General features: G+C 36.0%; 1 protein-coding gene across 1 annotated transcript; it reads left to right on the forward strand.

Moving 5' to 3' along the window:
• Window positions 1-838: 838 nt before the first annotated feature.
• On the forward strand, window positions 839-11,271 carry STEAP2 (STEAP2 metalloreductase). Its single transcript, XM_082662170.1, has 5 exons — window positions 839-895; window positions 1,136-1,660; window positions 4,124-4,651; window positions 7,520-7,684; window positions 9,655-11,271. Exons 2-5 carry the CDS (start codon window positions 1,169-1,171, stop codon window positions 9,940-9,942), a joined length of 1,473 nt encoding a protein of 490 aa, XP_082518296.1. The 5' UTR covers window positions 839-895; window positions 1,136-1,168; the 3' UTR covers window positions 9,943-11,271.
• The last annotated feature ends 1,118 nt before the right edge of the window (window positions 11,272-12,389 follow it).

Raw genomic sequence — 12,389 nt, forward strand, 5'->3', positions numbered from 1 at the left:
AAGTTCTCTGAAGTGATCCACATCTGCTGTTAGCATAAAGGAAATGGTGCATTGCGGATAAAATGGAAGAGTATTTTTTATCCAGACCCAACAGTGACACTGATTCATGGTGATCTGATTGGTGTGCTCGAGCAAGTTACAACAAATATGAGCCTATAAGGTGTTAGTCACTCAGAAAACAATTTGACAGATTTTTCCAGCAAAAATAACTGCATCATGTTGTACGTAACCAATGGGGGAAAAAAAAAAAAACGGGAAGAAAAAGATTTCAAAAGTACTGTGTACTTTAAGACCATCAACACATTATTAACCCCCTTTACACAGGGAAGCTATCTTTCTCTATGATAAGTTAATAGGACATAGGGTGAATGATAGAAGTCTATTGTATTTAATTAATTCTTTGTTGTATTTTGATGCCTACTTTTCTGAAAATATTATTTAAGTGCAAGGTTTCATTCTTTAGTAGCTGATTTAGCTGACTCTCATTTAGTAATAAAGTCCCTCACTAGCTACTGAGGTAGACCCCATAACAAATGACTGTAGACAGTTTGGGGTTATAAATAAGTTCTTGGTTTTTATTATTGTTTTTCTGTTTTCTGTTGTCTTGTGAGCTATGATGAACTGTCATAGTCCTTCTCTACCTTTAGTGGCATTTCTGACTTGCTGCCTCTGGTCTGCTGAGCAACTGGATAATCACACTTGTTAGAACTGTGTTTTTTAAAAAGTTCTCCCTTGCTGAAAACTTCAGTCTCTTTCCTTTTGCACTCTAGAGCCTTGCTGTTCAAAGAGGGGCCCGTAGTCCAGCAACATTGGCATCACCTTATTAGAAATGCAGAATCTTGGGCCTCACTCCAGACCTACTGAATCAGAATCTGCATTATAACACGATTCTCAGGTAATCTAAGTACGCATTAAAATTTGAGAAGCTCCACTTTAGCGCATCAACTTTGTGACAGGTCATTTTTCTATTTCGAGATCCATTTTTAGCTTACAAATTGTGTCTTGCAGTGTTCGAGGTTATATAGCTTGCCAAACTATTTTACCTCTAGAAACAGGGGATGTTGTTATAACATCTAGAAGTGTATTCATGTTTGCTAATAGGTAATTGATGAGCATTTTATTTTCTCTCCCCTAGGATATCCCTGGTGATCTTAGAAGAGTCCGTATCATGGAATCGATCTCTATGATGGGAAGCCCCAAGAGCCTTAGCGAAACGTTTTTGCCTAATGGCATAAATGGTATCAAAGATGCAAGGAAGGTCACTGTAGGTGTAATTGGAAGTGGGGATTTTGCTAAATCCCTGACCATTCGACTTATTAGATGTGGCTATCATGTGGTCATAGGAAGCAGAAATCCTAAGTTTGCTTCTGAATTTTTTCCTCATGTAGTAGATGTTACTCACCATGAAGATGCTCTAATAAAAACAAATATAATATTTGTTGCTATACATAGAGAACATTACACTTCCCTGTGGGACCTGAGACATCTGCTTGTGGGTAAAATCCTGATTGATGTGAGCAATAACATGAGGATAAACCAATACCCAGAATCCAATGCAGAATATTTGGCTTCATTATTCCCGGACTCCTTGATTGTGAAAGGATTTAATGTTATCTCAGCTTGGGCACTTCAGTTAGGACCAAAGGATGCCAGCCGACAAGTATGTATTTTTAACTTTTATTCTTAGTTAGATGGTATTTTGTACTGAAATAGTTAAAACAAATATCATATATTTAAAAACTGAATTTTGACACTCTCCAATGATTATCATTTTGAAAACTATGTATGAGCTCCTGAAGATTTGTGTCCTGACCTTGTAAGGGCACATTTCTATTCCCAAAATGATGTGAAAAGCTGAGAAAATAACTAGAACATTCCTATCATAATCAGCTAATTCAAGAAAAAGGCAAGGTTGGCAGTTGAATAATGGTCCATCTCCTTGCTTCCTCAAATATTAAAACAATCTCAATCATGTCTTTTTTCTTTCCCTCTCTCCCTCCCACCCATCCTTCCATCCTCCCTTCTTCCTTCCTTGAAGCTATTTGGTAAACAGTTTCCCATCTCTGAGCAAAATGCTATGTAGTATGATCCTGAAGAAGAATGCTTTAGAAGTACCTTTTATTTTATGTAGATTATTCATAGAATTTTAAATAGTCCAGTTTGTTTTATTTTAAGGGTAGATTTCAATCTGCGTGGGGAAGGTAGAAGCAGATTGGATTTCTCAGGTTCTCCTTTAATCTATGAGTTCTGTTTAGTTCAGTTTGAGAATAAAGCAGATGGGGAGCTCCATCAATGCTTTTGTGGAATGGGAGCTTTTATAAGTAAACACATAAAATAGTGCACCTTAAAAATCTTTCAAAAGTGTGGTTATGCATTATAATGAAGCATGATGATAAAATACTTTTATTTTTGTCCATAAAGACAGTTGATTAGATGTCTTAGAAAATAAATTCAAGTATTACATCACTATATGCTGCATATCAGAGTCATGATAACCATTCATTTTCAAGTGTTTAATTTGGAAGAATGTATACTTTCTTACTTTCCTAGAGAGTATTTCTGAATCCTTTTTTTCTTTTGCATATCAACCAAGGCTTGGCAATGGATACAAATCTAGCAAATTAGAGATAAACCTGAATTTAATCCTTTGCCCATATTTGTGATAATTTTAATTATTCAACAAAAGAAATTGTAGAACAAGAGATTAAGTTCAATGTGAGCTACAGAAAGAGTTTCATTTGTATTTTGTAGTCCTTGTGGCTTTATGAATGTTTGATTTATTCTTTTGGTTTATTATAAAATTTTATAATTTGTAGTTTTTTTCCCAGTGAAGTAAAAACAGTTTAATCCACCATTGTCACACTTGTAATAAATTTGGGAATGCTTTTCCTTACTTCTTTGGTATATATTTCTTCACCTTCCCTGCTCCATTTTAGAAGTTCATGAACATTTGTATAATAGTATAGACTTTGTCATTTATATGGTTAACGTTAGATAAAATTAAAAATCCTAAAAGCTCTACATTCTCACCATTATGTAACTAGGTTTAGTAGGCAAGCATTTAAGTGTGGTCTGTTTCAGAGCCTTTATATAAACATCCTCAGGGATACATTTAGGAATTTGTTTTCCCTGAACATAGCTCAGAGATTTTATAGCAAAATTTTTCTAACTCTAATCCTGGCTCACTCCAGCCAGGAACTTGTGAACTTGGTGTTCAGCAAATATTTGTGAATTCTCAACTACATTACAATATCTAAGAGGTTTTGGTAGTTTGAAAGCCCACCCTCACCCGTACTGATCACAATCCCATCTTAGAGTTCCTATAGAGGCAACAGCTCTTAGAAAATGGCAGTTACTTTACTGTTTAAGTTAACTAAGCCTATTAATGGTATTTTTTCCCCACTTTAAATTATCCTCATTTAAAGATGAAAGAATTTCATAATTCTGACCAATGAAATAATAATATACCTGAGATTATCCATGGTTTTGGTGAATTGGTTTCTAAGCCAAAAGTTAAATTTTATAAATAGTATAGCATCATGATATCATTTAGAGGTTTTAATTACAAATTCAACCATTCAGAATCCATGCTTATGTTTTCCCTTGCTGAATAGCCATAAAGGGCAATGCTTGAAATCACTCTACTCAGCAGAATCACTACAGTCCTAGAACTAAGTACTGTCCACCAAAGCCTGGAGAGCCAGCCCCACCGGGTTCCCTGCAGGAGTGAGAGAGCTGGACAGGGGAGGGGCATGGCCTGCAGCTCAAACTCCACCTAGACTGTTGGAGGGAAGACCTTACCCTGTCTGCTCAGAACCTGGTGATCCAGAAACCTTTCTCTCTTCCCGCCTCCCTTCCCCTGAGGACTTCTATTCCCAGGTTCAGGCTAGATTTTTCTGCATTTTCTTTTCATGTCATTGATGGTAGCAAGGACTTTGTTGTTTTTATGATACTATTTTAACCTATAAATAGATTAATAAATTAATAAATGCTTTATCTCCTTAATTTTTTTGCATCACGCAGGGTCATCATAAGTGATGCTCTGTGGATTAAATGGAACGTGTGATTGTTACCATTTTTATAAGCAATAATAGTAATGATGAGTCTTCTGTTTTTTCCATAGGTTTATATATGCAGCAACAATATTCAAGCTCGACAACAGGTTATTGAACTTGCCCGTCAGTTGAATTTCATTCCCGTTGACTTGGGATCATTATCATCAGCCAGGGAGATTGAAAATTTACCCCTGCGACTATTTACTCTCTGGAGAGGGCCAGTGGTGGTAGCCATAAGCCTGGCCATGTTTTTCTTTCTTTATTCTTTTGTCAGAGATGTGATTTATCCATATATTAGAAACCAGCAGAGTGACTTTTACAAGATTCCTATTGAAATTGTGAATAAAACCTTGCCCATAGTTGCCATTACTTTGCTGTCCCTGGTGTACCTGGCAGGTCTCCTGGCAGCTGCCTATCAGCTTTATTATGGCACCAAGTATAGGAGATTTCCACCTTGGTTGGAGACCTGGTTACAGTGTAGAAAACAGCTAGGATTACTAAGCTTTTTCTTCGCTTCAGTCCATGTTGCCTACAGCCTCTGCTTACCAATGAGAAGGTCAGAAAGATACTTGTTTCTCAACATGGCTTATCAGCAGGTATGGAACGTGCTTGATATTTATCTGATGCTAGTAAAATACGTGATTATTAGAATTTGTAAAACGTGAGATTTAAAACAGTGTAAAATAAAACTTTACATATCTTGTAATAGACATTTTGGTATGTTTAGGGAAGAGAAAGAATTGTTCTTTAAACAATGTTTCTGCACAAGAATTATGTGGCTAATTCAGAATCATTTAGAATAAAAGCTGCTACTATCCCTTTCTTTGCAGAAAGAGCTGGGTTTTGTTTTCTTTTTTTAATGTTACAATTGCAGTGATTACTTTCAGCATCAGTTAATTATTTTATTATCATTTTAATAATAAGGCAGTTCTCAGTAAACATACACAATAAAATTAGAACTAGTGAAAATATAAAACAGAATAGGAAGTCAAGATCAGGAGACACACAAGGTTTTTGTTATCATAAAGCAGGAAAGATACTGCTTCCTCAGGTGAACCTTTTCTAGCACCTAGCTCTTCAAGAAAATCTCTGGGAGAGCTTCATAGAAGGGGCTTGATGATGGAATAGACTATGATTTTCCTCAATTTCCATTCAGCAAATGTAAGGGGTTTCACTGAAGCTCTTTGATGTAGCATTTCTCAGTGAAAGCAGAGGACCGTGTGTGTACTAAACAAAGGTGTAAGAGCTTTTGCATTTTATAAGAAACCAAGGCATCATGGTCCAAGTATGTAGCATCCAGTACTTACACTTGTTTCAACAATAAAACCTAAAATAATTTGAAAAAAATTACTAGATTGATGTTCTTTAAGCCATTCTCTCTAAAAATAACCACTTAAATGAATACTAAGGCTTTGATATCTACTCCACCAGCTTCCTCACCTCCTTCATGTCTTCAGTTTGTTGACACAAATAATCAATAAACAATCAATAATAAGAATAGAAGAGAGTTTTATTTGCGCCCAACTGAAGACAACCTCTCAGTAGCTCTGAGGGGACTATTCTGAAGAGGCAGGGAAGGAGCCAGTGTGTATATGAATTTTTTGGCTAGGAAATAAGTGTAGTCAAACATACATCTTTGATAAAGAATTACTGCTAATCACAAAGAACAGATATCTCAAGTTAATGATTTTAGTGCTTTTCTATATATGGGAAGATGCAAGAATTCATTGAAATTCTTCCTAAGATATGCATCTTAACGACCTAGGGGCCAATATTTCAAAGCACAGAAAGTCTCATCCTGTTTTTTTTCCTCCTGAGTTCCCCTCAGGGCCCGCTGTCAACTGACAGTGGGTTGTGACTGAACCCTTTGTATAACTTGATGATGAGCAACATTCTTCTCTTTAATGGTAAAGCTGATATACAACGTATGTTTGACAGGCCGTAAGACAGGCTGTTCTGATTAGCATAAATTTCAAGCCAAATCGTGTATAAGCCAGAATGACTTCCCTATACCTCAATATGTGAAAATTTCTTCCATCAAGTTCTTACCTCCTCAGCGAGGCCTTCGTTTGCACACCAATTTACATTCTACCACCTGCTTCTGACTCAACCCTGGTACTCTCAGCCCCTCTTACTTTACCTGCTCTTCTTTCTCTTTGTTCAATAGTATTTACCACCTTCTAAGACACTTTGTGTTCTTTGATTATTTACTGTTCTCTGCCTTCTCTCATCATAATGTAAGTTCACAAGAGGAGGGATTTTTATTTCGTTCACTGATATATGCCTAATGCCTGGAACTGTGCCTGACACATTATAGACACTCAAAAAACATACTCATGGAGCAAAGGGATGAATTGGGAGGGCTTGTAGATAGATTCAGGTTGTAATCTCCAGGTATACTGGAGTATGCTGTTATTCTGTATTGTTGTATAGACACCAAATGAGATAATAAGAGCCTTTATCCACAGAGAAGCTCTGTGGCTCTTTTCAGGGTGTTGGTATGATTGCTTCAGGGAACTAATGGCTAAGAAATAGCTTTTCTCTCTCTCTTTTTTTTTTTCATTTCAAGTATGTTTGGTTACCTGGAATTGGACAAAAAGTTAAGCTGGTGTTAAGTTAGAATGTTTTCCATGAATAGATTACTTAAACCGAAGCTTTAACCCAAGGAATCCAAGCCCTGGTTTATACTCTAATTATATTGTTTGCATGTAAATAGACAATTCTAAAAGTAGCCCCTATGCAGAATACAACATATTCAGAGTTAAACTCTGGCTTGATTATATGTGCATTATCAGTGTAAGGGAAAGTACTGAATGAGGCAACTGGACAGTTGGAAAGTATATTAATGAGGCCATTCAAGTGGGTAAGTATTTGCACTCCTTAGGGCTTTATCCTCAGGGAAATCTCAGCTTCCTGGGGAAAAGAAGGTAAGAAGAGGTAAATCAACATATAAATAATCTTCAAGTAAGAAAGGAAGGCACAGACATAATTTAGAAATTCCTTGCCTGGATTCTAAATTGAACTAAGGCCAGAGTGTACCCAAAATATTCAACCAAGTTTAAACTAACTTATAAAAGCACCAGAAAACTAACTCTAACTGCCAGTACTTCTTTTGTGTCCCTCTGGAACCAACCACTCAGTATTTCACGGTCTTGGGACTCCAGAGTCCCTGTCACCATGATGTATTACAAATGTGGTGATAGATTTACCCACCCTTCTCACATGTGGGTGAGGAAGGAGAGAATCTTAGCCCTCTTTTTGTTTAACTCTCCCTTCTCTTTCCCTCACACCTGGAACAATACCATCCAGTAATAGGTTCTCCATAACAGTTTGTTAAATTGAATTAGTGCAACTCAAATGTTCTATGTCAATATATGACATATTGTTAGGCCAAGAGTGAACTCTGTGCTGAATCAGTTAATATTCTACCAAACAAAGGAAATTCACGTTTGCTTTCTTGTTAGGTTCATGCAAATATTGAAAACTCTTGGAACGAGGAAGAAGTTTGGAGAGTTGAAATGTATATTTCCTTTGGTATAATGAGCCTTGGCTTACTTTCCCTCCTGGCGGTCACCTCCATCCCTTCAGTGAGCAATGCTTTAAACTGGAGGGAATTCAGTTTCATTCAGGTATGTGGGCTTTGTTTGGTGAGGGACTGGGTGGCATAGATTTTTAATTCCAGTTAAGTACAGTTGGATTTTAAATATGCTGCTAATAAAAGAGTGCCCCTGGGACTGCTGTTCATGCACCTAGCTCGTGGAATATGTGTCGCTAGAGGCCAGCTTAGGACCATTCTGGTTTAGTAAGTGAAAGACCAGTACAGGACTTTACTGGAAAGCTTTGATAGTACTGCCTACTATGTTACAGATAAAGGTTATTTGAAAAAGAAAAAGAAAAAAAAAAAGTGGGGGAGGAATGAGCTTAGATCAAGTTTAATACCAAAGTCAATTTATTATTGGGCAAATGAATGAAGACTTACTTTATATTTTGAGTCATCTTGATCTGTCTAGAAAAGTCTCATTCATCGTAATTCAAGTGGAGAGAAGCTCAGTTTGAATATTTTAAAGGAAATGTGTATACACATACAAACACAAGTGGTAGTTAATGGATTATGGCAAGCAACCAGCCTTATCATTCTTGTTAGTATTTGTATTTGGTACATAAGTTGTATACATATGTATATGAGTGTCTACAAAGGGGTTTCAAGATAACATTGTGTTCTTTGACAAGTTAAACATTCACTTTCTCCAGTAATAGCTATTTAATACATTTGCATACTTTAAAAATATATAACTCAAACTGAGACCCTACCTAAATTACCATAAAATCAGTATTGGTTGTATCCAAATGGTTTATAGCACAATATGTGGATGGGTGTCATTTGGTGGTACACTAAATTTTGTTTGTTTTTAGTTTTGTTTTTTGCCTCTTCGCTTGAGTTTTTTTCTAAGTGATCTAAAAATCTCATTCAAATTAAGGGCATATCCCTCGTCTAAATTCATTTTTCCTTTTTGAGGGAAATAAAATGTGAATATTTTCCCAACTGCTAGTTTAATCACACCTGAAAAGAAATAGAAGGCCCACTGATAAAAGGTGCTAGACGGGTGCAAAGTATCATTATAAATTTAGATGAGTAATTGCAAGCAGAACAGTTTTCTGCGAGAGAGTTGATCCTTCCCCAGTGAAGTTAGAAGTTACATTATTATGCCGATGTAGTACTACATTTTATGTAACATAGACCATTTCTTAAATAAGCAATTAAACATAACGTAGGGAACCCAAAATGCTGAACTTTTTGATTTTAACCTGTGAACTGTTTAACAACGTGCTCTTAATAATCTTATATAATATGGTTGATAAAGCCATTTGAAATGCTTTTTATGTTACATATTAATACTGTAAGATTTTTCATATTTATCTTCAACTAGTATGTATGTGTGTATACTTATGAGAATGCTCTTCAGCATTTAATTTTATTATGTACGTGTGTATATATGTATGTATACATGTATTATATACACACATACACACATTTAAAAAAAATACACAACTGGTAGAAATGTGGATAACTTTTATAAAGGAGTTTTCCAGTTTTTATCAGTATCCTTAAGGAAAACCCAGATGTTTTGACCAGTAATCCCACTATTAGAAATCAATTCTAAGGAAATAAACCAAAATATAGAAAAGGGCTTAAAGTGACATTATAGTTGAGGAAAGTAGGAAACAGAGTAAATGATCAACAAAAAGGGATGGTTAGGTAAATTATAGCACATCCATTCAATAGAATATCATACAGCATTAAAGTCATGTTTTCATATTTAATGACATGAGGCAAAGGTTCTGGATGTGATAAATAATCAGAATATTAGGCTATATGCAATACAGCCTTATTTGTGTAAAAAAAAGTGCATATAAATATATAAGAAATATATGAAAATACTAAAATTGTTTAATGCAGTAGAGAACAAAGAATAACTCAGTAATTTAAGATAAAATAGTGTTATCAAAATATAAACTTGGTATATCTGGATGGGTTAATTTATGAGTTTGAATAATTTGCTTCTTATTCTGTTTCTTTTTCTTCCTCCCCTATCTCAAGTCTACACTTGGCTATGTTGCTCTGCTCATAAGTACTTTCCATGTTTTAATTTATGGATGGAAACGAGCTTTTGAAGAAGAGTACTACAGATTTTATACACCACCAAACTTTGTTCTTGCTCTTGTTTTGCCCTCAATTGTAATTCTGGGTAAGATCATTTTACTCCTTCCATGTATAAGCCGAAAGCTAAAGAGAATTAAAAAAGGCTGGGAAAAGAGCCAATTTCTAGAAGAAGGTATTGGAGGAGCAGTTCCTCATCTCTCACCAGAGAGGGTTACAGTAATGTGATGATGAATGGTGCTCCCTGATGCCATATAAAGTTCTCCTCATGCCATTATTTTTATGACTTCCTTTATCTTCAGTTGCAAGTGCAGTGTCAAACTGCTATGGGCTGATACCTCTTCAGTGAAATCTCAGCTGAATTAGTGGTAGAATTTTCTTCAAATTTATTTTCACTAATGTCACATTTTGCCAATATGAGTTTTTATAGTCAACTTATTGTTGAAATGTAGGTTTGTTTTGTTTTGTACAATCGTAAGGCTATTGTTATTTTAACAAACTTTATTCCATAATCAGGTAGAAATATTTGTAGTTAATAATATAGATACAACATAATGTTAAAAAACTTTGCACACCAGCAGAACTTTAAGGTTTTTTTTGGTTTTTTTTTGTGGTACGCGGGCCTCTCACTGTTGTGGCCTCTCCTGTTGCGGAGCACAGGCTCCAGACGTGCAGGCTCAGCAGCCATGGCTCACGGGCCCAGCCGCTCCACGGCATGTGGGATCTTCCCGGACCGGGGCACGAACCCGTGTCCCCTACGTCGGCAGGCAGACTCTCAACCACTGCGCCACCAGGGAAGCCCAGAACTTTAAGTTTTAATATAATTCAATAGATATATATCTTTCCTGAAGCTTCAGTAAGGTTTTAATTATTATCTAGCTTAAGAAATAGAAATGCATAACCATGCATTATTTTTAAGAAAGTACACATTACATTAGCATCTAGGAAAGGGTGCATGGTTAAAATCCCTATATTTCTTTCATAAGATCGGGTTTGAAGAATGTAATCAATTGTATGAACCAATGTGATTTATAAACAAACACAAATTAAAGAGACAAACTGAACTTGAAATTATGTTTAAAATGCATTGGAGACATGAACTATATACTGATAATGTGTACCTCATGAAAGATTTTATTCTTTATCTTGTTACAGAGCAGTTTTATTTGCATATTAATATACTGATCAGGGAGAAGACAGTAACATCTGGCCTCCAAAACTGGTCTTTCTCACCTAGTACCAATCTTGGGAATCTTATAATTGTTTCTAGTTAGAGGGAAAGTGTTATGTTTACACACAAGGAGTTGTCAGCTGATCTATGCTGTTGCACCTTAGCCAGTCATACTCCAAATGGTACAGGATTTTACTGACATTCATGGATGGATTATAACCTGCCAGGCACTGTTCTAAGCACTTTACTTGTATTTTCCCATTCAGTACTTACAACAACCCCATGACAGAGGTAGTTATTTTCCTCATTTTACATATAAGGATACTGGAGCATAGAAAAGTTGCCCAAGGTCATGCAGTTAGTGAGTGGCAGAGCCAGCATTCAAGTCCAGGCAGTCATATTTCAGAGGCTGCAGTTTTAGCTGCTAGGCTGTATGGCCCCTGCCCCATCCCCATGCATACCAATCTAGATGCTTCCTCTTTGATATAAAGGCACTGACATTCTTTACAGTGCGTTGTGGGTGTCAAAAGATATATGAAAATAGTAAAATCATAAATTTATCATTGCCTGTGGGATAATCCACACTTACCCTAGGAGAGGATCTTGCCTGGGACAGGACCCGGGAGATCCATGGCAGTCCATAGGCCTCCCTGTGCAGTGAGGGACTACAGCAGATAGGACCACAGCAGTTTTAATGAATGGCTGAGGTCCTACAGAATCTTAAAAAGTCCCTGTAGAGTTGGTCATCTCTTTTTCTCTTCTTGAGAAGTCCTCCTGCCTGCTCAGCCACTAATTAGGGAGCAGTTTGCAAGCATGAAGGATATTTAGATGAGCAGTTAATTATAAACGTACTCTAGAGACATAGAATCATACAGATTATTCATGAAAGTTTTCAGTGCTGACATTCCACATTAAAATTGCATTTTGTTCATACTTTGGTTAGAAAGCCCTATGTTTTTTTTCCGTTTGCTCTTTCCTTATTAAAATAGGAAGTTGCAGACAGATACAATTATATGTATTCCTCTTCCTGAAATTATAACATTTTTAAACTTACCCAGTAAGGTTCTACTGAATCCAGCTGCCAAAGATAAATGGACTTTTACTTAGTGGAGGCTACCTTTCCCACCAATGGCTCTTTCCCTAGTACCGCATCATGTCAGTTTCGTAAACTACTCATGATTCTCTGATGTCCTCTTGCTGAATTTTAGTAGCTTGCACTTTTTACTTGAGCTTTTCTTTTTTCTTTATTTTAATTATATTCTTTCCCTCTTGATAATCATTTACTTGTTAGTTCTCAGTAGGGATTCAGTTGGGTGATAACTTAAACACCTATAAACTATATAGTGGACTAGTGAAATTAAGAGCATATTTTTAATATTTTCTTGTTCCTATAGTTCCACTCCCTTAAGCCCATACTTGCACCAGTTAACGTGAAAATACAATGAAATATTTTTAAAAGTTAGATGACTACTGAAGTATATTGTTGCATGTATATATTAATTAG

This window comes from Grampus griseus (genome assembly GCF_964374135.1).
Source record: "Grampus griseus genome assembly, chromosome: 9".
NCBI classification, from domain to species: domain Eukaryota; kingdom Metazoa; phylum Chordata; class Mammalia; order Artiodactyla; family Delphinidae; genus Grampus; species Grampus griseus.

Bases quoted from the DNA above. Each gene is read 5' to 3' on its own strand.
- STEAP2 (XM_082662170.1), top strand. From the start codon at position 1,169: ATGGAATCGATCTCTATGATGGGAAGCCCCAAGAGCCTTAGCGAAACG. The intron at 1,661-4,123 runs GTATGTATTTTT...TTTTTTCCATAG, and splicing joins CAAAGGATGCCAGCCGACAA to GTTTATATATGCAGCAACAA. The intron at 4,652-7,519 runs GTATGGAACGTG...CTTTCTTGTTAG, and splicing joins TCAACATGGCTTATCAGCAG to GTTCATGCAAATATTGAAAA.